The sequence below is a fragment of the Primulina tabacum genome, chromosome 1, assembly GCF_025594145.1.
Source record: "Primulina tabacum isolate GXHZ01 chromosome 1, ASM2559414v2, whole genome shotgun sequence".
Classification (NCBI taxonomy): domain Eukaryota; kingdom Viridiplantae; phylum Streptophyta; class Magnoliopsida; order Lamiales; family Gesneriaceae; genus Primulina; species Primulina tabacum.
Window position 1 is genome coordinate 56680264 of NC_134550.1, and position 22892 is coordinate 56703155.

Sequence of the window (22892 nt, forward strand, 5' to 3'; positions counted from 1 at the left end):
TGGGTTCTCTTTGTGCTTAGTTCAAGTTTCACGGTAGCCTAGGGAAGTTAAGGATCCAGTTTTGATATCATTGAAATCATGTTGTGATTTATAATTATGTCCATGAAATCTTTATTTATTTATTCAAAAACAAAAAGGAAATTCAGTAATAGGCAAAAGCCAGATATAGTTAAACACATTAAGTTTCAAAATACATTATTTATTTTGTAACGGATGACCAAATATGATAATGTCAGTGGGCCCACAAAACTTTGTTGGAAACCTTCGGTGAGCACAAGGATCTCATTACTCGACCTAACAAAATAGTGATTTTCCAGGAGTACGCTCGAGAATGCACAAACCAACTCAACACCCAAGTTAGGAAACCATAGTTAACAAATAGTTCCATTTTTCAAGTAATCGCACTCAACTACAAAAGGAATTTATATTCCTCGAGGCTTCATCCTACCTCTGAAATCCCCTCTCCTCTAAATTTTTAGATCTAATCCAACCCGACCCCCTTACCCAAATCTGCTATTTTTGTCGCCTCCTTTAAATTTCTTTGAATCATATACACAAAACAAAACGGTATGTAACAATCTCTCAAACTCATATAAAATAATCTTTCTTTATGTTTTAGTGTCGAATGCTTATCTCACTAGCTACACGCTAGCGAATTTACGTTATCATTTTGTTTTGTTTTTTTTTTTATCGGAGGTTAGGTTTGTCTACTCTTTTTGTTATTGAATTTGAAGCTGAAATATAGATCTGAATTTCGATACAAAATGATTTATTATTCCTTAAAACAGTTTTTTTCAATTAAGTTTCAAGAAAAACTAAAATCTTGTGAAATGAAAGGCAAAACATTTATATGCAAAATGGGCAAAGAATTGGAGAAGACAAAAGTTTCAGCCCTAACATCCCCTTCAAAGTCCCAAAAACCCTGAAAATTCAAATCACAGTGCGTCTCTCTTTTCCCTATGGCCCCTAACAAATTCTTGATGTATTTTTTGGGCTTTTCTTACTCTCACCTGTTTCTGTACGTGTACAAATACTGAAACAACTCCCAATCTATTACCCCCCGCCCCGCCTCTCTCTCTCTGTTCTAGAGAGAGAAAAGAGCGGGACTTGAAAAATTTATTGTATACAGGGTCTGAAAAAGATAGGCATCTCAGCAATAATCCATCGCCTAACTTCTTACCCTAAAAAACCCAGCTGAAATCTATAGCCCTTTTGCCTTGATTTACGTGCTTTGAGTTTTTAACTTGGTATCTAGTCTCTTGATATAGCGTGCTTTGAATTTGTGTGTATAAAATGATTGTGAGTTTTGTTATGGTCTGAATGTAGAGAGACAATGGGTTGATTTAGAACGAAGTTTATGGGTCTGGTATCGATTGAAGCCAAGAAACTATTGCAAACGTCTCGAAATTTGATTCGTTCTTCATTTTGAATTTGAATATTATAGAGAGGCGGTGTGGGTTTTTGTTCATTGAGATTCTTCTGATTTTTTTGAACAGTTATCTGCGTTTTGTGTTTTAGGCCGCTGTCTCTGGTGACTGGTGAAGGACACGAAGTCGACGTAGTAGTGTGGCTTTGATTTAAGAATCCGTTTGGCTTTATTTTTTCGTCTGTGGTGTTGAGTTTTTGTAATGCATAGAACGGATTGTTGAGGATAAATAAAGGGGAATACAGGGTTCAAGAGTTGGTTTTTATCGGTTTGTCAAATGGTGGTTGAGTCGGATTTGAAGGTGTTCTTATCAGGTATCCCAGATAAAACCAAGAAAGATGTAGAATTGGAGAAGCTAAAAAACAATACATTGAAACTCGGTGACGAGGATCAGGATATTGTGGAACCGAACCGAAATTTTAAGATTTTTAATAATAAGTGTACTAATGAGATTGCAGGTAATGTGGATGTTTATGAAAAGCCAAGTAATATTAAAGATGACAATGGCGAAAATGATCAGGTGTCAGATGAGGACTCGGCTACGAGGAAGAGGAAACGTGAGTGCTACTTAGGCATACTGAATTGGCTCGTAAACATTGCTAAAAATCCTTGCGACCCTGCGATTGGATCAATACCTGAGATGCAGAAGTGGAAGCACTATGGGAGTGAGCAGATGTGGAAGAAGATCCTCTTGGTTCGTGAAAAAATGCTTTTGAAAAGAAATACAGATGAAACTTCTCAAAATTCGATTTGGCAGGTGAAAATCAAATATTTCTCATTTGTGTTTGAACATTAAAAACCATACCATCTTCAGTTGTTAATAAGTTTCCATCATTTTGCTACTGGATCAGATTTTTTGGCTTCTATTTGGAGGGAATATCATGTTGCACATGGCTCTTAATCTTGCATTGTTGACTATTCAATAGGTCAAGAAAATGTAATCTAGCATTGCTGACTGTTTAATTGGTCAAGAAAAATGCTAAATTGCTAATCAAATGGCCGTGGTCTGATAATAGTAGGGATAGTGGTTTTTGTAAGTTCATGGTACGAACACATAATTTGAAGTCCCAATTCTTCCACAAGCAGAAGAAAAAATGATATTTATATTTAGCGATCTCATATGTTGCATTTAGATCGATGAATTTGAAGTCAATTATATCAAGTCCGTAATAACAAAATTTGACAATGGATTCTAAATCCTTGACAAGTTATTTTTTGAAATATTGTAGTCGATTTCAAATCCATCTCAATATGGAAGCATTTTAAATCAATTATTCAAATACTCCATCAAATCAAAATCTTCATATAGATGAAGGAATTTGTTCATATTTCAAATTTATTTGATTGTTTCTATTAATTTATAAATTTGCTAGATTTCAAATTCATCAAAGTTGGATGTAATGGCAACTGAGATGAGTGTCATCAAGAATCAATTGTTCAATTCATTCCTCAAATCAATTTCCCATCCAAACGCAACTTTAATGCCTGCAGCAGAACAGAAAATCACCTGTCCACCTAGATTAGTCTTTCACATTAATAGTCCACTCTACCCGTCTTTCTTGGTTAATGTTAGTTGGATATTATCTTGTTATTGAATATTCAAACATCCTTGAATGATACATTTTCTTTGCTTGGCAGAAGAAGCAAAAGATGCATCCAAGCATGTATGAAGATCAGTCTGTTTCTGAAAGGTTAAGATTCAGCCAGAGGCTCCTTGTCGCAAAAGATTCTTCTAGAAAAACGAAAGGACAGTTGTGTTCAGAATCATCCTCCTCAGGTAGTCAAAGCGACAAGTGTTCTTCTGATAAGCAGTCTGATTCAACAGCAGATTCAATTGGATTTGGAGGCAATCATACTCGAAAGAAACACATTCCTACAGGCCCAAATTTTCAAGTAGACGTACCAAAGTGTATTGAGGCAGCTTATGATAGTGATTCTAAATGGTTAGGCACCCGAATTTGGCCACTTTACAAAGGAGAACATAACAAATGCTTGATTGAAAGGGATCTTATAGGAAGAGGGAGACAAGAATCATGTGGATGCCAGTTCCCCGGTTCTATTGAATGTGTCAGGTTTCATGTTGGGGAGAAAAGGATGAAGGTAAAACTTGAGTTGGGCTCGGCCTTTTACGAGTGGAAATTCAATTCCATGGGCGAGGAAAACGCGATTTCGTGGACTAAACAAGATGAGAACAAGTTTCAGGATATAGTGAACTCAAACCGGTTGTCATCTGAAAAATACTTTTGGGATGAACTTTTCAAGTTTTTTCCAAGAAAAGGGAGGGCAGCTCTGGTCAGCTACTACTTCAATGTCTTTCTTCTACGGCGTAGAGGTCAACAAAATAGGAACATCACAAGCAATATTCATAGTGATGATGAGGACTCCGAATATGGGCCAATTTGCAACAGGTTTGGCCAAATGGCTACTCAATCTCCAGGGTCCATTTTTCGTTCACCAAAGAAAACGAATATGAGTCGCAGTTAAACGTTGCTGCTATAAGTTGTAAATTGCTGCAGATTTTGATGATAGTCCTAAAGATACCTATGTTGGGGTCTTTCAGGCATGTTTATAAGCATTTACCTTTTTTCTTACATACTTTATCGTTGATTCCTTGGTTTAAGCAATCAAAATTTGGATTCGGAGCTATATGTACATTCTTTATACTGCATTTGGGTTGGTCCAGTCGTACTCGGTCTGGATTCTGGCCCTTAAAAAATGGATGGCATCTATGGATTTGGTCCGTATCCACTTATACTCGGTCCAAACCCTATTCATTGCATCTGATTTTATTTATTCCGTGATAAATATTAATAATATTTTACAATATATGTTGAATAATTTACTTTAATTAATTTAGTTATCTCTCGAATTCTTCCGTAATTTTTTCATGATCTTAAAGTAAATTTTATTTCAAATCAAAAGACATGAAGTTTTCATCAAAGACACGTGCACTTCCTTGTTGTCCGAGAGATTCTAGAAAAGAAGCTGCATCACAGGGGCACACATTTTGGGTGCCCTCGCGCTGCCCTTGAATTTCCAGATATCACTTGGGATGCTGTGTCTCCCCTTTTTGGGCACTCCAACGCCTCCCTTGCTGCCCAATAATATTTCACAGTTTTCCAAGGATAGCTTTCTCTCAAAAATTAGAATGTACATGGATAACATCTCTTTATTTGAATATATGTAGTTGGTAGTATCCATATCAACTCATCATGCATTTAAGTTGTCCACAGATTTGTATAAAAAATTGTTTAATTTAAATTAAGTTCAAAAAATCAAAAGATACCGAACTTTTTTGAACTAGTTCGCTTGCTCTATCTATTTCTTTGAGCGCCTGCATTTTTTTGCCACGTGGTTCGGGTTGTTGCTGTTATAGAAATTTTCTTTGAACCTTTTCATATTCTTTTGTTGTTGTTGCCCATCATGAATTTCATTTTCTTCCCACTGTTGCTATAATCCACCATGTTAACTTTTGCAGTCGTATTGATTTTCAATCCTCAGTCCAACAATCAGATCCTCGAGTCTCATTTATTTTCGACCGTGCTTCAAGTAGTTTTTTTGAAATACTTCCACAAAAGCAGAAGTTTTTCAATCAACGCAGCAATTTGAAATGACTCGCTTAGACTCATCTCCTCCTCATGAATCTCTTGCAATAGTACTTATATTTATTGCACTTGACTCGCTACGGATTCGGAGTGTACCATCTTGAAATCCAAGAAGCGTTCTACAATGAACTTAGTGTTGAACACTATTTTTTTAAAAAGATCTTGTCCTGCTCTTGGTGTTTTGGTAGTTGTCAATCTTCTCTCAATATATAATACATTCATTTGTAATAACAACACAGTAAATCACAAATTAAATAACCAGAAATGATATAAAGTCTCTTTGTCTAAGAAGTAATAAGTGCAAACTCAAGATGAATACAAGAATGTATTATATTTTTTTCTCAAATAAAAAATTACAAGATAAGGGTATGTTATAATTTATCTTTAACGACGAGGGTAGTGAAGTCAAATATTATATTTTGAAATATGAAAATGTGAAATTATTTTTTGTCGAATTATAAATTACAGGCAACCGAGAAAAAGTGCATTTTGAATAAATAGAACATAAGTAATAATATCATTTTATTTTTATCGAATAATATTATCATTATTATTATTTGTATAAAGATAAAACTGTAATTATTACTCTTCAATAAACTTTATTTTTAGATTAACATATTAATCTACAAACTAACTTAATCAAATAAATCATACTAAACAAACATTATGTGCGAGAGAATTAAACATCAAATTTATTCTCACTGATCACGATTTACAAGTGCAACACTAGCAGTACCATTAATTTAAATTGATAGGTTGATGAAATTTTCGTCATGCGTGACTTTCAAGTTCACACGTGGCGGGGATCACCGCCACCTCTCGCTAGGAATGGCAATTTCCTGTTCAACTAATATAAACTATTTTTAATATTTTTTTATTTTTTTTATAAAATTTATTTTACAAATTTTTATCATTAATAATTTTTCTTATTATTCATTTAAATAATTTTTTAAATATTCATAACCTCACTGAAACAATTTAAATTTGAAAAAATTCAATTGTATATGATAATAAGATATTTGGGTAGGGTATAAATATCCGATAATCCGATGGGTATGGAGATGAGGATGAAATTCAATACCCGATAGATATGTGGATGAATTTAATAAATGAGTACGAAGATGAATGTATGAAATCCGTTCCTACCCATTGCCATCCCTACCTCTCGCTTGATTTAAACCCGAGCAACGCCTGCACTCGGATAGCGTTTCCCACGAAATGAAGAACCGAAGCGTTCTCATTATTCTCCTCTTCGGTTTCCTCATTCTTATAACCTACCAAACTTGCGGAAGTGACTGGTTTGCGGAGGCATCGAAGCGGAGAATCCACGTAGATGACAATTTAGACGACGTCGTTGACGACGAGGAGGATGAAGCTTGGCGTGAATGGGGCAAGAAGAAGCAACCCGAATTCGACCCGCCGCCTACGGATTTTACCGGGATGGGTCTTCAAGAAATGCAGGAAGAATTGATGAAGCGCCAGCTCGGACCCGTTTTCGGGTTCGTCAAACTCGTGCCGGGAACTCGCCGGACTCCGGTAATCAACTGGTTCATTTGTTTCCTTGAGTGGTGATCGAATTCACTTGCTGTTTTTTTAGGCTGTTTGCTTGGATATTGGATCAATTTATACAAATTACACGAGTTCTATTGGAATTAACAATTGCTTGATTAATGGCGGGTTTGACAAATTAGGACTGTAGTGAATGAAGTTCACAAAACGCGATGGGATTTTTGGTGGGTTTCCAAGATAAATTTGGGCGTTAATCGAGCTTGAAGTGTGTGAGATGTTGTGATAAAGTTTATTTTGCTCCATAGATGGGGTGCGGTTTCAGCGTTGTGCAATTCAAAACTAATGGATCACGTGAAAGTTGAGATGTGTTTTTTGAGGTTGCTTAGATTTATTGGCTTTTCATTGAAATGTAGCCTGCCAATGTTGGCGTCTGATAATTAAATTCTATATATTTTACCACAACACTGACTCCAATGACTAATTCGTACAGATTCAGGTGTGTGAGTTTTATATCTAATTATATCAGTAGTTCATCACAATGATCTTGGCTTTATTGAAGAAAATTTGTGCAGGAAATGGTGTCTGACGTCGCCATGAAATGGACAAATGTCGCCAGAACAGGTGCAATTGAGGCAACATTCACGGGTGTAGATTTGAGTACCATCATGTTCACAATGCAAAAGGGTCAAGATTCGCTGGAGGTTTGTTCTGATTTTTTTTAACAAATGTTATTTATAATTAAATAGTCTGTTGATTTAGTAGAGATGTCATTTTATACCACGCATTTTACTCATTCTATCAACCAAATTCCAACATTTTTCCAGTTAAAAGAATTCATACTGAGTCAATCGGATGCATATGAGATTAAGATAGGGGATCAACTTTTCAGAAGACCTGGAGATCGTCCCTTCGAAGAGGTTTTTGAGAAGATCCAGACCGAGAAAGAGGAAAGGCACCACGAACTTTAACTATGTGGGGGGTGATACAAGCTGCAATTTTCACTTTCTTGTAAGTTGTTTGCTTGTTTCAAATCCATTCTATGAGGTAGCTTGTAAACCATCCACCTGTTACTAAATTCTTGCAGATATCTTGAGATGAGCATGGTATATTTTTTTCAAGTGATTTTGCATTAGATGGTAAATAAAAAGCGTGTAATCTTGACTTAACAACTGGAACAATTTATGAGATCAATGGAATGTTATACAACACAAAAAAAGTAAAGGAATTACCAAGATATAGGTTCCAGTTGTTCAACTCTGGCTCCTTGATGACATTCTTTAAAGTAGCAATACGGTCCTCGACAAAGCTAAATATAGAATAGCAAATAAGATGGCTATTTAAAAGCTGACAAATAATCTTGAAGAGAACTACAAGACAAAAATATTAAGAGTCCAGGAACTTACTGCAGGGCTAGACCCTGATGTTGAGGCATATTCTGAAGCTTCTTCAGCACTTCTGCCTTAGGACTGGCAGATTTCATAAGAAACATTTAATTTTAAGAAAGAACGACACAAGGTCTGAACTCGTGAAGCTTTTGTTTTGTTTCCATAACCATAGATGTTCAGAAATTTTCTCACCCGGTTCCGTGACCATAGATTCTTTTCAACTGGAATAGCGAGTCCAGCAAGCTCTCGAAGCAATGCATCAGCAAAACGGCTCTGTAGACAAAAAATGCTATAACCGGACGATAACAGCAAAAAAGGACATTGATATAAAGCAATGCAGTCAGATTAACAAACCCTTTGTAAAAAAAAAATGAAATTTTGCTAGAAATCAGTGCAATAGTATCTAATGTTTTTTTTATGAGAAAATGATAAATCATAAAATGGGTGGATTTTACCGGAAACACACCTGTTTTGTGGTCACGATATAGAGCTTCGAGCTTGCAAACTTTAGGGCGTCAGGAACACCAGGATATAATCTGCAGTTACGCCAAACTGATATTCATGGGGGCCACACATTTAACTAAATATAAGACCACGGTATAAAAATACACCAACGTGCAATAAATCATAAATTTAAGAACTCCAAAGAAAAAAACTTATTACCTATTCGCTCCTATCCAATCTGCCAAGTCACTGTCAATCCAGTCATCCCTAACCTTTCCGAAAAGATCGATTAATGGGTCCCTTTTCTCATCCCATTCTGCCATAATCACAGGTTTTATTTTGAACCAGTTATCCAGTATTCCCTGAACCGTGAGCCCATCTGCAACCTTCCAAACAGACCAAGAATAAAGTCGAACATTAGGTAAGAGAGCCATGACTGGTAAAGTTGAAAAATCAAAATGGACTGAAGCTTCTGCCAACTGAAAAACAGAAATGATTGTGCTATAGATACCCACCGATGACTTCCTTACAGAAGGAATTTTCATCTCCAGCAACAACCTCACAAGCAATACATTTTCATACCCTGTTTCTACAACAGGTCGGACCTGAAACCAGTTAAACACTTCATCTTCTATAAGGATACATAAAAAGAAATACTATCAAACTCAAGATCTCTTCAGGAGAGTTTTTAATATCTGTGCAAGCAAGCCAGCTCATAAGATACGTTTGAGAAATATTATTAGCAAAGTTCATCAAGTGAAATATCTTTTATCAGGTTGTGATTGGTACGAGACAAAGACCAAATGAACCACAGAAAGGTGTGAAACATTTCTGTGATAACAATTGATCCCTCGAACAACTTGGGTTAATTGATTTCTTAAAGTAAAAGTGGAATCAATTGAGTGGTGTGCTGCTTATCTGGAGGGGCAATCCCAGCACATGGAAGAAAGGCTAACATAAAATTTTAAAAAAATGAATCTTTACATGGAAATTCTTTAAAAAAATCCAAGTTTCGTTCCACAAAATATAACATCTACCCTCCCGTTTCATAACTCCTCCCCTAGTTTCCCGTGCGAAGGAAACATTACTATATGCATCTGATCAACAATCCAATCCTCCAAAGATGGTTCCACTCCATCGAACAAGTTCGGCCACCTCCATTTAGCTGCCTATAATATTACACGCAAATCGGACAGAAAACGTGAGGTGATTGAACTGAAGCCAGTGTGGAAGTCATAAAAATCAACGATTTTGCACATTTGATGAAATTATACGCAAAACCCATGAAATTTACGACGTATAACAAACATAAAAGAAGTAGGTCAAATCCAAGATTTTGATTCATCTTCATTGTCCATCGTCAAGTGCAAGGGAAAAAATCTATATAAAAGTTTGCAGACCTTGACAGCAGAAAGAGAGCTCTCCCCACAGCTGTCACAGAGAACCCCATCGAAATCCAAAGCGTACAGATCCCCCCATTTCTTGTAAGTCAATTTAGAGAGCGGATAAACTTCCGTTTCTTTACCCGCCACACCAATACAATACTGTCCGGAGCTACCAGAAACAACGTGCTAGTCAAGCATTTGCATATGTAAGTATCAATGAAATCAAATACTTGGGTCAGATAGCCTTTTTTTTCATTTTGTTTGGAATCGGATTTATGTCGAACCACCTCACTACTTTTTTTAATTGAAAAATGGTTTTTTACTTAACTTCGGAATGTGTGTATTTATAATTTTTTTAATTTAAATTAATTTTACATTATAATTGGGTGGGATTTTGTTTTGACTTGGATTCTCATGCCATGTCTCTTCATAAAATGTTATGTCATTGCATTAGGGATATAAACGAACCAAATCGAGTCGAATATGACGAAAATTTGAATACTCGAATTAGTTTTATTCGAATTCGAGTTTGATTCGAAGTTCGAAAATTTAAATCTGCTTAAACCTCGAGTTCGAGTCGAATATGTTCGTTAACTATTTGAATTATTGCTCGAAAATAAGTACTCGAATGGTTCAAAATTTCATATATCTAATATATGATTATATTATATTAGTAAAATATTAAAACTCGCGAGCGTCTCACGAACAATCGAACAAAATAATTTCGGTTCAGAAAAAAGTTCGAACATGTCTGAGTTTTACTCGAATTCGATATGGTTGAATACAAATTAAATATTTTTCGATCCGACTCAAAAAAGCTCGCGACGGACTCGACTCGTGAAGGTTTGGCTACTCTTATAGAAAGTTTTAAAAGAAAAACGAGTAAGTCTTGCGGTAAAAAGTATCTCCACAGGTTAATGGGAGGATGATTTACTTGGTATTTGATAATTTAGAGCTTGTTAGAGAGTGGGATGCACATTATCCTTGCTATTTAATTTGTATGATATCCTGAAAATGGCCGAGGTGGGTGTAATTTTTATGGGTAATACCTCCCCTGATACGTATCAATCAGACAGGTTGTTGAGCCCTTTCCTCGTTATATTCCTGGATTCACAGAAGATGATTTACGCAAGATATTCATGAAAAACCAAGCAAATCCCAAATCATATTCCTCGTTTCTGGAGCACGTATTGCATTTCACTGCTTGTCTCTATGTGTTTATAGTTTTTGATAACTAATAACTGTATTCATTCTTTTGGTTCCAGTTAAAACAGTATGGTTTCGAAGCCTTTCTGTAGAATTACCGGACAAGTCGATGAATTAGCTACCATCTTTTCACCTTTACTTAAGAAATACTGCGAACCTCTTGATAATTATTTGGGAGTTGTTCCGAATGAAGTTACGAAGAGAAAATTATTTAGTCATCTTCAACCATGCATCTCACTATACTCGAATGAGGCGTTCAGCATTACTTCTCAACCTTTGATGAAAACCTCAGCCAACAAGGAGAGGACTTGGAGGAAGGGCATCACGAAGAAGTTTGGTGATGAATCCTTAGATGAGATTGACTTCCACGTGTCTACTTCTTCCAAATATCTTCTTATTTCTGCATTTCTTGCTTCAAGAAAAGCAGCAACGCTCGATGCGGCACTTTTTGATTCAACTGGAGGATCTGGAAATCATAAAAGCAAGGGAAAGTGAGCAAAATTTATTAAGTTGATAAGAGATATCTGATACGAACATAAGATACTTTTAACTTGTGAAAAATATCTTTTTGTTCTTAACTTTCATTTTTTTGGTGTTAATTTGAAGTTCACATGCCATTGCCTTCTGCGTTTATTATCCTTCCGGATAATTGAAAATACGCATTACTTATTTGGCAAGTGACGGAGGATATTTTTTTTGTCTGTAAATTTATATACCAAAGTTATCTCATATTGTGTTGTTTGATCGATATTGAGACGGTTATAGATTTATATACGTTATTAGGAATTCCTGTTAGAAGAATGTGGAGTGCTGCTTGTGCAAAAGAAGTTTAGCAATCAAATCAGTATAAACTTTGAAAATCTTCGGAATCTTCTTTTTCCCTTGATTGATGAGGGAATTGCGAAAAAAGTCTCAACTTTCTTGCTACGAAAATAAGAATGCATAAGGCATAAGTGATTTATTCTCCATTCTATGCTCTACGCAGGAGCTCTGAAAAATCAATGGAGCAGAAGGAAATCAAAGAACAAGAGCTACTCAATAAAGGACCTGGGACTTTCCCCCTTGAAAAATTGTTGGCCATATTTCAGTGTATAACATCTGTTGCGGTGTATTCACCCGGTTATGAACGCCAAAATGGTGGCTTTGGAGGTGAATATTATGGTAGCAGGTTCATGTCCGACATTGTTTTGCAACTATCTAGTTTATGTAGTACCAATTTTATTACTAAAGGTGGAAGCTGTCCATTGGAAGGCTCAATTCGTTATCGATCTACAATCTCTGACGATTTGGCTTCGAAGGTAGGATTTTCGAATCCTGCTTTGAAAGAGACCTACATTTTTTTCAGTTGCTATTTAGAGAAGTGGTCACAGTGGTTTTATTATGTCCTTGACAGGTAGCAAGAAGTCTGAAGTTTCCATTGTCAAAATACTTGTATAGAAGATAACAATTCCGAGTGGCCCAGTTTCCTCGTATTCTGAATGTAGGCTCGATGTGAATATCAGACGGATAAAGATGGCCCTTCCTAGCTAGAGCATAGATCTATTGACTATTTGATTACATGTAGAAATTATGAACTCCAGTATGCTCACAAATAGTCAAAAGTTCAAGTGTATACATGCATTGAGATGGTTGTTCCGTTATTTATGTTAGGTGTATCAGTCATTCAACGAAAGGTGGAGCTATGGAGGAAAAAATTTACTTTGGAGATGGTAAATATCGTGTAAGCTTTATTGTATTACTAAATATTTTGATTTTACAAGTTGTTGATTTATCATCTTCGGAGCTGCCGCCGATGCATTTTCTGTCAAACTATTCTTCGATGGCTGAAAGTGCAGTTGAGATTTCTATTATATGGATATGATTATAATTTCGGCATTATTGACTTCTCAATGGAGTGTCAACTGGTGGAAAATGTTCTTCGCTGGTATTATCGGTGCGTTGATTTTTTAAAAAAAAATTGTAAGTATTTCAATATACGCAAAAATTCTTATGAGTCTTACGCGATAGTTTTGAGATATGGATTTTTTATCCGAATACATCTCGAGAAAATATTTTTTATATTAAAAGTATTTTTTTAATTTTAAACATGAATGCTTACAATTCAAGATACATATATTGAAAATTTTGGTACGATAATTTCAAATTTTCGATTAAATGATTTATTAAACAAGTCACTCACTAATATATATTTTCAATAAATTAGAATATCTGTTTTCATAAAAATAATAATAATATATTTTAATCAATTGCAAAGAAGCTCATTAACATAGTAAATTTTTCTTAATTAAAGACATGATGATATTTAAAGATGATGATTGATCAATGCAACTCTTTAAAGTTTATTTTAAGTTTTGATTTAATTAGTATTAATTTTTTAAATATAAAAAAATAAATAATAAATAAAATTTAAAGTAGAGGATTGATGGTACTGGCCTACTGGGTAGGCCTCTTATTTCATATGGAAAAAGATGGAAGGGGCCAGAAAAATATGGCCCATTATTGGCGGTTCCTTTCTCGAACCCGTTGGGCTACCTGTCTCCCATCTCCGAGGAATTAATCGGCACGAGTTCCTTGTTTTTCGTAGAAACGACGCCATCTTTCTTTCTTCGCAGCTCCGTGCCGTGCATTTGAACTTCACCTCCGGTGAGTCTAGGGTTTACTATCCCTTTTCCTGAATTTGTTTCTACATTTCTTGTTTCTACTATAAATTTCCTGAGAAGCATTTTTCTTGTTTTGTTTTTTGCATTAGATGTGTATAAAATTGGAATTTGGAAATATTATAAAATAAGTTGTCAGATATTCATGCTTATTTTTATTTAGCTTTTGTTGTCTTTGCGATATGTATTTGATATTTATTTTTATTCTTTTTTGTTTTGATTTCTGCATTTGATCGTTGGTTTGATATGTTGTTGTCTATAGTAATTTTGCGTCAATGAGCGGAGCTTGAGCCTCTGGATAACTTCGTGGGAGATTATTTTAATGTATTTCTAACAGTATATTATTTTTTTAGAAACTTCAAGGATCAAATGCAGAATTTTATTTATAATTTGTGCGTTAATAAGGTTGGCGAACGTCCCTTCCCGCATTTAAGTCGTCCATTCCTAGTCAGGGTAGAAGAACGCGGCTCAAAAATATTGTTGTTTTTGCTGCTGCTGATGCAGTCAGCAAAGCTTGTTTTTAACTTTACCCATTGATCCCTGTTTCTTTTTTATTGTGGTTTTACAGAGTTGAAGAATATGTTCGTTTCCAGGTTTTATAGGCTTGGATCCTATGCAGTCCAGAGACTGGTAAAAGGTTTGCTGTCACTCCTTCATTAAATATGAAAACTTTTAAACAAGAGTTGTACATATTTATTTCATTTGGTAGTTCAGTCATATATCTACCAGCAGATGATTCTGTTAAGCCTGCAAGGCAGCAATTGTAAAATTTTTTTCTCATCATTTAAAATGTCATGAAAGTTGGTGCCATGTCTTTCTATATTTTTTTCACCAAGTCTAATGTATGCAGTTTGCAATTTTTTTTCTTGGATTCTTTGGCGAACATTGAATAAATAGGAAGTTAGCATGCAGTCGAAGGTATTTGCATTCTAATTTAGGAACAGTGAATGTATGCATGGATTGGTGTCTGATATGGAAACTTAATATGGTGCGAAGCTCTAGATTGACTCTTAGCAGTTACAACCTTATTGTAGAAGTGTATTAATAGATCTTTCCAGGGCTGTTGTATTTTAAATATGTCAAATGAATTATTTATTTGGGAAGTGTTTGCCTAATCTATACTCTAGATGAAAGGAGAGTTCAAATCTCTTTGTTTAAATACTATTCTGTGACCTTTCCTATTAGCCTTAGAATCCTCTTATCCATTTCCTGTACCTGAACATTCTGAAATGCAGCATTTCCTCTTGTTCTCCTGGTTGATCCAACTCATCAATCTTTTCTTCATAGAAAATGACAACTGTCCTGATAACACTCTGAAATGCTGCATTTCCTCTTCTCCTTCCTGGTTAATTCAACTCGACAGTCTTTTCTTCATAGAAACTGACAAGTGGCCTGACACCTTCGCTGTAGTTTTATTAACTCATAATATTTTCTGCTATTATTAAGGCGTTTTCCTTACATCCTTTGCATCTCTATGCTTAAATTGTTCTATTGATTGCTACTTGTTTCATTACAGCTCCAGTTTTTAGAAGGCATTCAGTTCTGCCTGCGATTCATCATCAATATTTACAAACCCAGGTTAGTTTGTTTACTCCTCAAAAATAAATTTGAGCTTTTGTTTGCAGACTTCAAATGTTAATGGTTAGATTTTGCATGTCATTCATAACTATATTGTGTAGGCAACGGGAGAACTCGAGTTAGAATTTTGCATGTTGTTGAGCTAGAATAATTGAAGGTCATGATGTAGTCTTCATCAAATAGATGGAAAAAGGTGTTGAAGTTGCATGAAACCATGTACTTTTTCTTTTTTATGGCTTCTTCCAGACGGTATAGTTGAATTAAGTGGCTACACATAATAGGGTCTGAGGAAAAAGTAGATATCCATTTGTGTAAAAATATGAGGCTTCTAAAGGCATGATGTTATTAGAAAAGAAGTGTACAAAGGACTGGGAAAAATTTACAATTTCTTTACGCCTTTTGGTTTTTCCTTTCGTAAAAGAAAACAATCACATGAGAGTTGAGACAGTGTTGGTACTATCATTCTGCATGTCCATGCAGATAAGGTTGTTCTTTGTGTTTTGCATTTTCAACCATTTAAATTTGGCATTATGACTTTCTATTGTACATTTTATGTTCTTTCTGTTTAACAGTGTGGGATTGGGTACCAGAGAGATGAATTATTTAGCACGGCAGCAGCTAAACTTGACTCCAATGAAGGAAATGAAACGGAGCAGAAGTAAGTCTTTCAACACAGCAAACACAGCATCAAAATGTTAATCTCCTTTTCTTTTCTGTATATAGGACTAATAAAACCCTCCTTGTATTCTAGGATTTAGAGGACTAACATTTGCATATTATCTTCCGAAGAATAATACTCAACAATGAAAAAATATGAAACTGCAATTTTAGTGTTTTATTGAATGTATTTGTTGTTATCAGGCATAATCTGTGTAAAATGTTTTCTATAGAAGCATTATTTTTTCAACTGCCAATGGTACGTAACTGGTATTCTGCTATGTCTATGCGTTTGGGATCTCGTTGCGGGACGGGCAGAAAATCTTGCAAGTCGGAAAGGATTTCCTTATTGTTTTGTTTTCGGCCTTGGCGCCCTATGTTGTGTTTAGTTTGAGGCTCGTTAACAAGAGAACCTTGGATCTTGAGAGAGTTTGTGTTTGATAAAATTTTCGATCCTTTCTTTATTCCATTCAACCGAATAAATATACAAAACTCCTCCCTAATTCAGACTCTAAAAGATAAATGCCACAAAGGATAAACCTCTCTTATTCCTATCCTAATTCAAATCAACAGACAACCAAATCCTGTCAAAACAACTTAAAAGATAGCAAAACAAAAATACAAAAAACAAATCTCCAATGCATGTTCAAAGGTTTGTCACATATTCTTGCTCGAAACTGCTATCAACTGAGTGTAGAATTGATGTCTCGGGGTTCAGAGAACCTGATATAGCAAGCAAACACATGACTTTAAAGCTGACATACATGTGGAGTTCCGTGTATGATTTTATTTTGTTCCTCATTTCTGCTGCAGGATAAACGTAACATTTGTTGACAAGGATGGAGAAGAGGTAAATATTAAGGTCCCAGTTGGAATGTCGATGCTGGAAGCTGCTCATGAGAATGATTTAGATCTTGAAGGTAAACTGGCGATTTTAGATTTTTCCAGTTCCTGAACTCGTTAACCTTAATGGATGTTTGGTCTTAGTATTTCAATCACAAGTCAAGTGCTAATTCAGTTTGATTTCTATATATTGATGGAATTACTTAATATGGAGATTTTGCAAAGTCCTGTCATCTCAGGAATTTAGCAAGCAATAATAATAATTGTGTTTATTAGTTATTATGCTTTCTAAATCATTCAAATTTATAGGTGCATGTGAAGCATCACTTGCCTGTTCCACTTGTCATGTGATTGTGATGGTAAGTAACCATGCGCCAAGACTGGCTTTCCATCCTCCATTTAACTTTGAATGAGTGCGGCTGGAAATGGGCAAGAAATCATCCTTCTGTTGTCAACTAGTTTTTTTCCTTCGACAGGACATGAGCCAGTACAACAAAATACCTGATCCAACAGATGAGGAAAATGACATGCTAGATCTCGCCTTTGGCCTCACTGAAACGTAGGTTTCTTGTGTTCATACGCGAACAATAATTTGTCTGTTTAGCTGCTTGATATTTTCCCCCAAATTTTTCTATAGGTCTCGTTTGGGTTGCCAGATAATTGCTGCGCGGGAATTGGATGGAATTCGCTTAGCCGTTCCTTCTGCCACTCGAAACTTTGCTGTTGATGGGTATAAACCAAAACCACATTAAATCACTCTTGTACACAGAAGATGAAAGAAGCCTCTTCTGTTGTAGATTGAAATGAATGAACAGTTTTGTAGTGTATTTTAGCTTAGGAAGTGGAGGAATTCCGAGCCCTTTATTAGTAAGCATACAGGGTAATTATTTTTCTATCTGCGAGTCTACTTTCTAATGTAATCATAATCATTTCGTGGCGATCCAAAGCTACGATTCAATTAGATATGCAATAAAATTCTAAATTTGGTGAATTAGCTGATTGATTACAAATTGCCCTTGGAATTTAAATGGCAAGAATCAGTTCATTTACTGATTAAATTTTGAGACTTTTCAATAATATGTGGGTTTTGATATGTTTATGAACGCATCAAAAAAAAAATCACGAGCTCAATTTATAAATCACTCCGTTTTAATACTAGACCGCATCATAATTTCGAGCTGGAACTTGTTAGTTATAGAGTATTAATGTATTGCGCAACTCTTGGGCAGCAGATTATGCCTGTAATGGTTCACCCCCATCAACTATACACTCGTCAAGAAATTTACTGAAAATTGCATAGACAAGACAACTGTGGCATTATTTCAAGACTGTTGCAGCCATTCTCTTATTGTAGAGCGTAAAGCACGGTTTGGCACCAGATTGCAGTGTGGAAGCTTGAGGTTGGTCATGGGGGATGTATCATGACCGCTCTCGAGCCAGCCTTTGAGTGCTTCTGCCTCGTAAGTAAATCCGTCTGCTGAAATGACAGGGTCTCATGCCCCCTCGCTTTTGGTGAAAAAAGTAAACCTTGCATGATTTCCTGTCAAGAATGACGAAGTTATGCGATGGAAAGTAATGATGCAGATGCGTTCATATGTTTACCTGCTAGTAAGCATGTGTGTGTGTTGTTCAGGTTTCGAGACTCAGAAAGTTAGAAAGAGTGCCTCTCCAACATAGGTACTATCCAACAAGAAAGAGGTCGGTGTTGAATTTTCAACAAGGAGAGAGAAAAATAGGGGATACTGCTCATGTATATAAAATTTAAAGAGTAGCATGAGAAATCCACCAACCTGGAATATTGGACAAACAAAATAGGATGGAATTTCCTGACACTCTTTAGAAACAATCCTGGACGATGAAACCCGACAAGAAACTCTCATTGGGTCAAGACCCTCCAGACTTCAGAAGCAAGATCAGGTCGAAGTCCATGATTCACATCAGAGCAACTTATTGCAAGGTGAGCCAACTGTTTTGCTTGCACAAATGGCCAGTCGCCAGCATTTGGATCCAATAAAGCTTTCAAGTTCCCTTTATCTAAAGCATATTGGACTTCTTTAGATATCCCTGCCGCTGGTCTTCAAGTTAATAACCTTAACAATATGATCCCAAAAGAATAAACATCTGACTTTGAAGTAAGCTTTTCTGTTGAAATTAAATCAGCAAAAGTTCCTTTTGGGTCAGTTTCATGGCAACATAGTGATGTCTTGTTGTCTGAAGAATCTTAGAAGGGGGACAAAGCATGTTCCAAAATCAGTGATCTTGCTCACGAGGTTTTCAACCAAGGGTGGCAAGAATGCAAAAAGATGAGACCAGAGCATAGCTCTGCAGCAAAACGGATTCGAATCTGCCATGTCAGTTGGGGTGTATTGTTCTTGCAGTTGAGGCAATCCTCGAGGCTTCCATTGAAAATATACTCATAGATGAGAGGCCAAATTTCTGGACAGGTTCCTATCAAAGTGACAAGGTTTGGATGTCTCAGCTTACTCAAGATATTTACCTATTGCATCTCAAGAACTTAAATCATAATCAACAGCAACAAGCAAATGCTTTTGTAGATAAGAAGAGAACCAATCTAATGACTAACCTCCTGTTGAAATCGAAAAGGTCCAAGCGAGTTGTTAGGGAACAGTATTTTTTATAGCTACTTGTGTGTGCCGAAGGTTGCCTTTATAAATAATTCCATAATCCCTTTCCACAATCTTCAAGGCTTGGTAAAAGTTGTCTGTTGCTTCTTCAATTTCTTGAAGAGAGAATTCAGAAAAGAACTGAGACAGGGTGAAACTGAAATCACCTATTACTGTTTTTGTCTAAGTTATGAGCTACCTCGAGTACCTTTCAAGCATCAATTCATCTCTTATGTTTCTTCAAAAGGTCAACAGCAGAAAACAATTTCTGTTCCAATACCTCCAGTCTGGCTAGAATCTGCAATTCGACTCTCCAGAGAGGATTTCTGCTCTTGTGTAACTTAGAGCTCTTCCACGGTTCATCTAGCCGCATTTTAACTTTTCGGCTCCTTCCTCTCATCTGGCCAAGTTTTCTTCAGTTTCTCTCCTGCGTCTCAACTCCTCTTGTTTTCATATACTTTAGCCTAAAATATGATCACCATAACACCTTTCATCTTATGGAAAACATGAGGCCAACCCTAAACTAGAACAATCACGGTTTGAACGAAGAAGCCAGATTAGAGAAAACATTTTTTTAATAAAAAAATTGCTATATTGAGTTATTTTTTTTAAAAAAAAATCCAAATCCCAAAACTTTTGAATTGTGGATTTCCTGGCATTTTTGGTTTGTTTCGGATTTTCTTTGAAATAAGTCTCTTTTCACTATTGTATGATATGCAAAACTGCTTCTACTTTTTTTAGGACAGCACTTTAGAAAACCTGCTTAATTAGGCCAAATCCTTAGCTGTCATTGGCCTATTAATTCATTATATTTGAAATAGAGATGAAGGAAAAGAGTTCTTGAAAATTTACCATGTGAATTTTATCAGAAATATCTTTTTCCACTCTCTTATGCTTACGCTTGAGTGATTCCTCGTATGCTTCTCTCTTGTATCTCTCTGCTTCAGCTGCAAGCTGTGCAATCTTATCATAAAATTCATGTCGAAGTAGTTAAGATTTGATAGGCTCTATTTTGAACTAGGATCCTATGTTATTGGTATTGATACTCACAGAAAATTTAGGGTCCGATCCACGCAAGCGTCACTAATCCAGACACGGGCTTCAAAATTACCCTGGGCCTGAAATCACAAATAAGACCGTTAGGAGGGGGCCAGGAGAGTATCCTGGCGTAGCCCCTCCGACGGTCAAGTCAGAGACTGAGGATATATGGGGGGAGCAGCTAAGGGCGTTGCTGAAAACAATATAGTGAATGAAATATCGTACGCTCAAACCTGATATTTATAGGAGAATACCTGGGCTTGTCATGAGCCCTTCACCTGTGGGCTACCTGTGGGCCTTAGATATGGGCCGGGGGTTTGGGCCAGATCTTGATGGGCTCATCCATGGGGTATCACCAGTCTCCCCCTCCCGAGTCGAACTGAATCGTAGGTTCAAAGTTCGATTAATGGTGTTGTCCTTGGGTCATCGACGATGAGGATGTATCGTACCAGAAAAAATTAATTTCGTTTGCCGTTAACGAACGATGTTCACCGCTGCAAAAATTACGGGGATCGACCTGCCCGGTCAGGTCGTGGGGGTGTGGGGGCAACGCCCCCAAAAGATTTTTTTTTTTTCCTGCCGTCCTCCAGTCTCCAAAGATTTGGAAGCAAATCTAATCATAATCCTGCTCTGAAAGGAAAAGATATCAAATCAAATCGCAATCTTGATAAGATTTGTGTTCCCCTATAAATATAGGCTCCTTCCCCACTTCATTCTCGCTTCACCCCTACATAATTTTTCAATCACGCTCACGCCCTGCTCACGCAACCCATCACCACACTCGGCCAGACGCCCATCACTCCAGCGCGCGCCCACCCTCTTCGACAGCTCACGCTCGAGCCACCGCCCAACTCCCTGCCTAGCCAACGCCTCGCCTCGCCACCTTGCCTCTACCCCGTCCGCCCGAGCGCCCGAGCGCCACGCTTGCCTAGCCAACGCCCAGCCCCGAGTTCGCCTCCTTCCAAGCTCGCCCCTCGTCGAGCGCCCTGCCTACGCTCGCCCCGCCGGGCGCAACTCACCTTTCGCCTCGCCCAGCGCTTGAGCGCCCCGCCCTAGCCAGCTACACGCTCGCCTTGCCGAGGCGCTCACCCGGCGTGCATCTGCTCTTGCGCGCATCCCTCGCCTGAGTGCCCTGCCGAAGTGCTCGCCCCCTCGCGTATCACGCTCGCCCTGCTGCCTGAGCGTCTCGCTCACTCCTGTCACGCTCGCCCGAGCGCCTCGCCCCTTCCGTGCACATACCCTGCCACGAGCTCGCCCGGCCGCACGCTCGCCCCTGCCACGAGCTCGCCAAGCCGCACGCTCGTCCCTGCTGCCCGAGCGTCTCGCTCGCTCCTGTCACGCTCGCCCGAGCGCCTCGCCCCTTCCGTGCACATACCCTGCCACGAGCTCGCCCGGCCGCACGCTTGACCCTGCCACGAGCTCGCCCCTGTCACGAGCTCGCCCCATCGTGCCACGCTCGCCCCTGTCACGAGCTCGCCCCGCCGTGCCATACTCGCCCCTGCCACGAGCTCGCCCCGCCGTGCCACGCTCGCTCGAGCGCCGAGCGTCCCACGCTCGCCCAGCACCCGAGCACCCGCTCGCCCCTCGCCTGCCGCTCTCGCCCCTCTCCAGCCGAGCGTCTGCCTGCCGCGCACCCGAGCATCACACGCTCGCCCATCACCCGAGCACCAGCTCGCCCCGCACCCGAGCACCAGCTCGCCCCTCGCCCTTGCACGCCAGCCCTCACGCGCCGTAACGCACCTTGCTCGGCCATTCTTACGATTCTATTGCTTTGAGTATTTTCCCCTGCCTCATCCGGGTCAGTTCTCTCCTCTTCCTGTTTGATTATCCTTAGCACTTATGTCTTCTTCCGATTCCGATTCCGAGTCTAGTTTTTTGGGTGGTTCTGAGGGGTTTAGCGAGTCTAGCGAGTCCAGCAGGTCTAGCAGGTCCAGCGAGTCTAGCCAGAGTAAGATTTCCCTAGCCGATCCTGATTTTACCATTGATCCTCCTGAGGAGGAAGTCACCACTCATAGTCGTCCGGGTAAGGAAGTTCGTCACGTGACCCAACAGATGAACATATCTAACGCAGACAACTTGTGGTATGGTCATTTGTCATCCCACATCCCTTCCGGTAGCGAGCCAAAACTTAGAACTTTATGGCACATTCCTTCCTCCCACCAGATTATCATTCATAGCCCAGAGGACCGGCCCTATCTAGCCCCTAAGGGCTATTATACCTTCTTTCAGCATCACTTTGATGCAGGTCTTCGTTTCCCTTTGTGCGATTTCTTCCAAGAATTAAGCAAGTACTACCTGGTGCATTTAGGTTTACTCACGCCCAATGCTTTCCGTTTGATAAGCTGTTTCGCTGTGTTATTCAGAGCTTTAGGCCTCCCTTTGAATTGCACCACTTTTTCCTACTTCTTAGTTTTGTCCAGGTCAAAAGATGGACCTTTCTATGTAACCTCCCGGTCTAGCCACAAACTGTTCGATGGGGCCCCCAGTCATGTGAAGGACTGGAAAAAATACTTTTTCTTTGTACAGCCACCCAAA

The 22892-nt window shown here is 38.1% G+C and overlaps 4 protein-coding genes, 1 long non-coding RNA gene and 1 pseudogene across 6 annotated transcripts; 4 read left to right on the forward strand and 2 right to left on the reverse strand.

The window, feature by feature from the left end:
• Positions 1-475: 475 nt before the first annotated feature.
• LOC142552942 (AT-rich interactive domain-containing protein 2-like) lies at positions 476-4153 on the forward strand. 2 transcript variants are annotated; one of them, XM_075662878.1, is made up of 3 exons: positions 476-567; positions 1519-2183; positions 3065-4153. In XM_075662878.1, exons 2-3 carry the CDS (start codon positions 1704-1706, stop codon positions 3908-3910), a joined length of 1326 nt encoding a protein of 441 aa, XP_075518993.1. In that variant the 5' UTR covers positions 476-567; positions 1519-1703; the 3' UTR covers positions 3911-4153. The 2 variants fall into 2 exon arrangements, with proteins under 2 accessions (XP_075518993.1, XP_075519001.1); XM_075662886.1 differs by lacking the exon at positions 476-567 and adding an exon at positions 923-940.
• A 2040-nt stretch (positions 4154-6193) lies between these two features.
• Positions 6194-7658, forward strand: LOC142552954 (uncharacterized). The gene is made up of 3 exons (XM_075662900.1): positions 6194-6567; positions 7113-7241; positions 7365-7658. The coding sequence occupies exons 1-3, from the start codon at positions 6250-6252 to the stop codon at positions 7506-7508; spliced, it is 591 nt and encodes a 196-aa protein (XP_075519015.1). The 5' UTR covers positions 6194-6249; the 3' UTR covers positions 7509-7658.
• On the reverse strand, positions 7381-10010 carry LOC142513935 (uncharacterized; annotated as a pseudogene).
• A 538-nt stretch (positions 10011-10548) lies between these two features.
• LOC142520217 (origin of replication complex subunit 5-like) lies at positions 10549-12515 on the forward strand. The gene is made up of 3 exons (XM_075623221.1): positions 10549-11451; positions 11946-12258; positions 12354-12515. The coding sequence occupies exons 1-3, from the start codon at positions 11030-11032 to the stop codon at positions 12402-12404; spliced, it is 786 nt and encodes a 261-aa protein (XP_075479336.1). The 5' UTR covers positions 10549-11029; the 3' UTR covers positions 12405-12515.
• An 898-nt stretch (positions 12516-13413) lies between these two features.
• Positions 13414-17612, forward strand: LOC142552962 (adrenodoxin-like protein 2, mitochondrial). The gene is made up of 8 exons (XM_075662909.1): positions 13414-13603; positions 14186-14254; positions 15134-15195; positions 15768-15853; positions 16666-16772; positions 17005-17054; positions 17172-17254; positions 17333-17612. The coding sequence occupies exons 1-8, from the start codon at positions 13429-13431 to the stop codon at positions 17445-17447; spliced, it is 747 nt and encodes a 248-aa protein (XP_075519024.1). The 5' UTR covers positions 13414-13428; the 3' UTR covers positions 17448-17612.
• A 904-nt stretch (positions 17613-18516) lies between these two features.
• Positions 18517-20285, reverse strand: LOC142553036 (uncharacterized). The gene is made up of 3 exons (XR_012821895.1): positions 20172-20285; positions 19280-19783; positions 18517-19143 (listed from the first exon to the last, which is right to left on the reverse strand). It is a non-coding gene; the product is annotated as an uncharacterized LOC142553036 (long non-coding RNA).
• Positions 20286-22892: the final 2607 nt, after the last annotated feature.

Bases quoted from the DNA above. Each gene is read 5' to 3' on its own strand.
- LOC142520217 (XM_075623221.1), top strand. From the start codon at position 11,030: ATGGTTTCGAAGCCTTTCTGTAGAATTACCGGACAAGTCGATGAATTA. The intron at 11,452-11,945 runs GTGAGCAAAATT...TGCTCTACGCAG, and splicing joins AATCATAAAAGCAAGGGAAA to GAGCTCTGAAAAATCAATGG. The intron at 12,259-12,353 runs GTAGGATTTTCG...TGTCCTTGACAG, and splicing joins CTGACGATTTGGCTTCGAAG to GTAGCAAGAAGTCTGAAGTT.
- LOC142552962 (XM_075662909.1), top strand. From the start codon at position 13,429: ATGGAAGGGGCCAGAAAAATATGGCCCATTATTGGCGGTTCCTTTCTC. The intron at 15,854-16,665 runs GTAAGTCTTTCA...TTTCTGCTGCAG, and splicing joins GGAAATGAAACGGAGCAGAA to GATAAACGTAACATTTGTTG. The intron at 17,255-17,332 runs GTAGGTTTCTTG...ATTTTTCTATAG, and splicing joins GCCTTTGGCCTCACTGAAAC to GTCTCGTTTGGGTTGCCAGA.
- LOC142552942 (XM_075662878.1), top strand. From the start codon at position 1,704: ATGGTGGTTGAGTCGGATTTGAAGGTGTTCTTATCAGGTATCCCAGAT. The intron at 2,184-3,064 runs GTGAAAATCAAA...TTTGCTTGGCAG, and splicing joins CTCAAAATTCGATTTGGCAG to AAGAAGCAAAAGATGCATCC.
- LOC142552954 (XM_075662900.1), top strand. From the start codon at position 6,250: ATGAAGAACCGAAGCGTTCTCATTATTCTCCTCTTCGGTTTCCTCATT. The intron at 6,568-7,112 runs GTAATCAACTGG...AAATTTGTGCAG, and splicing joins CGGGAACTCGCCGGACTCCG to GAAATGGTGTCTGACGTCGC. The intron at 7,242-7,364 runs GTTTGTTCTGAT...ACATTTTTCCAG, and splicing joins AGGGTCAAGATTCGCTGGAG to TTAAAAGAATTCATACTGAG.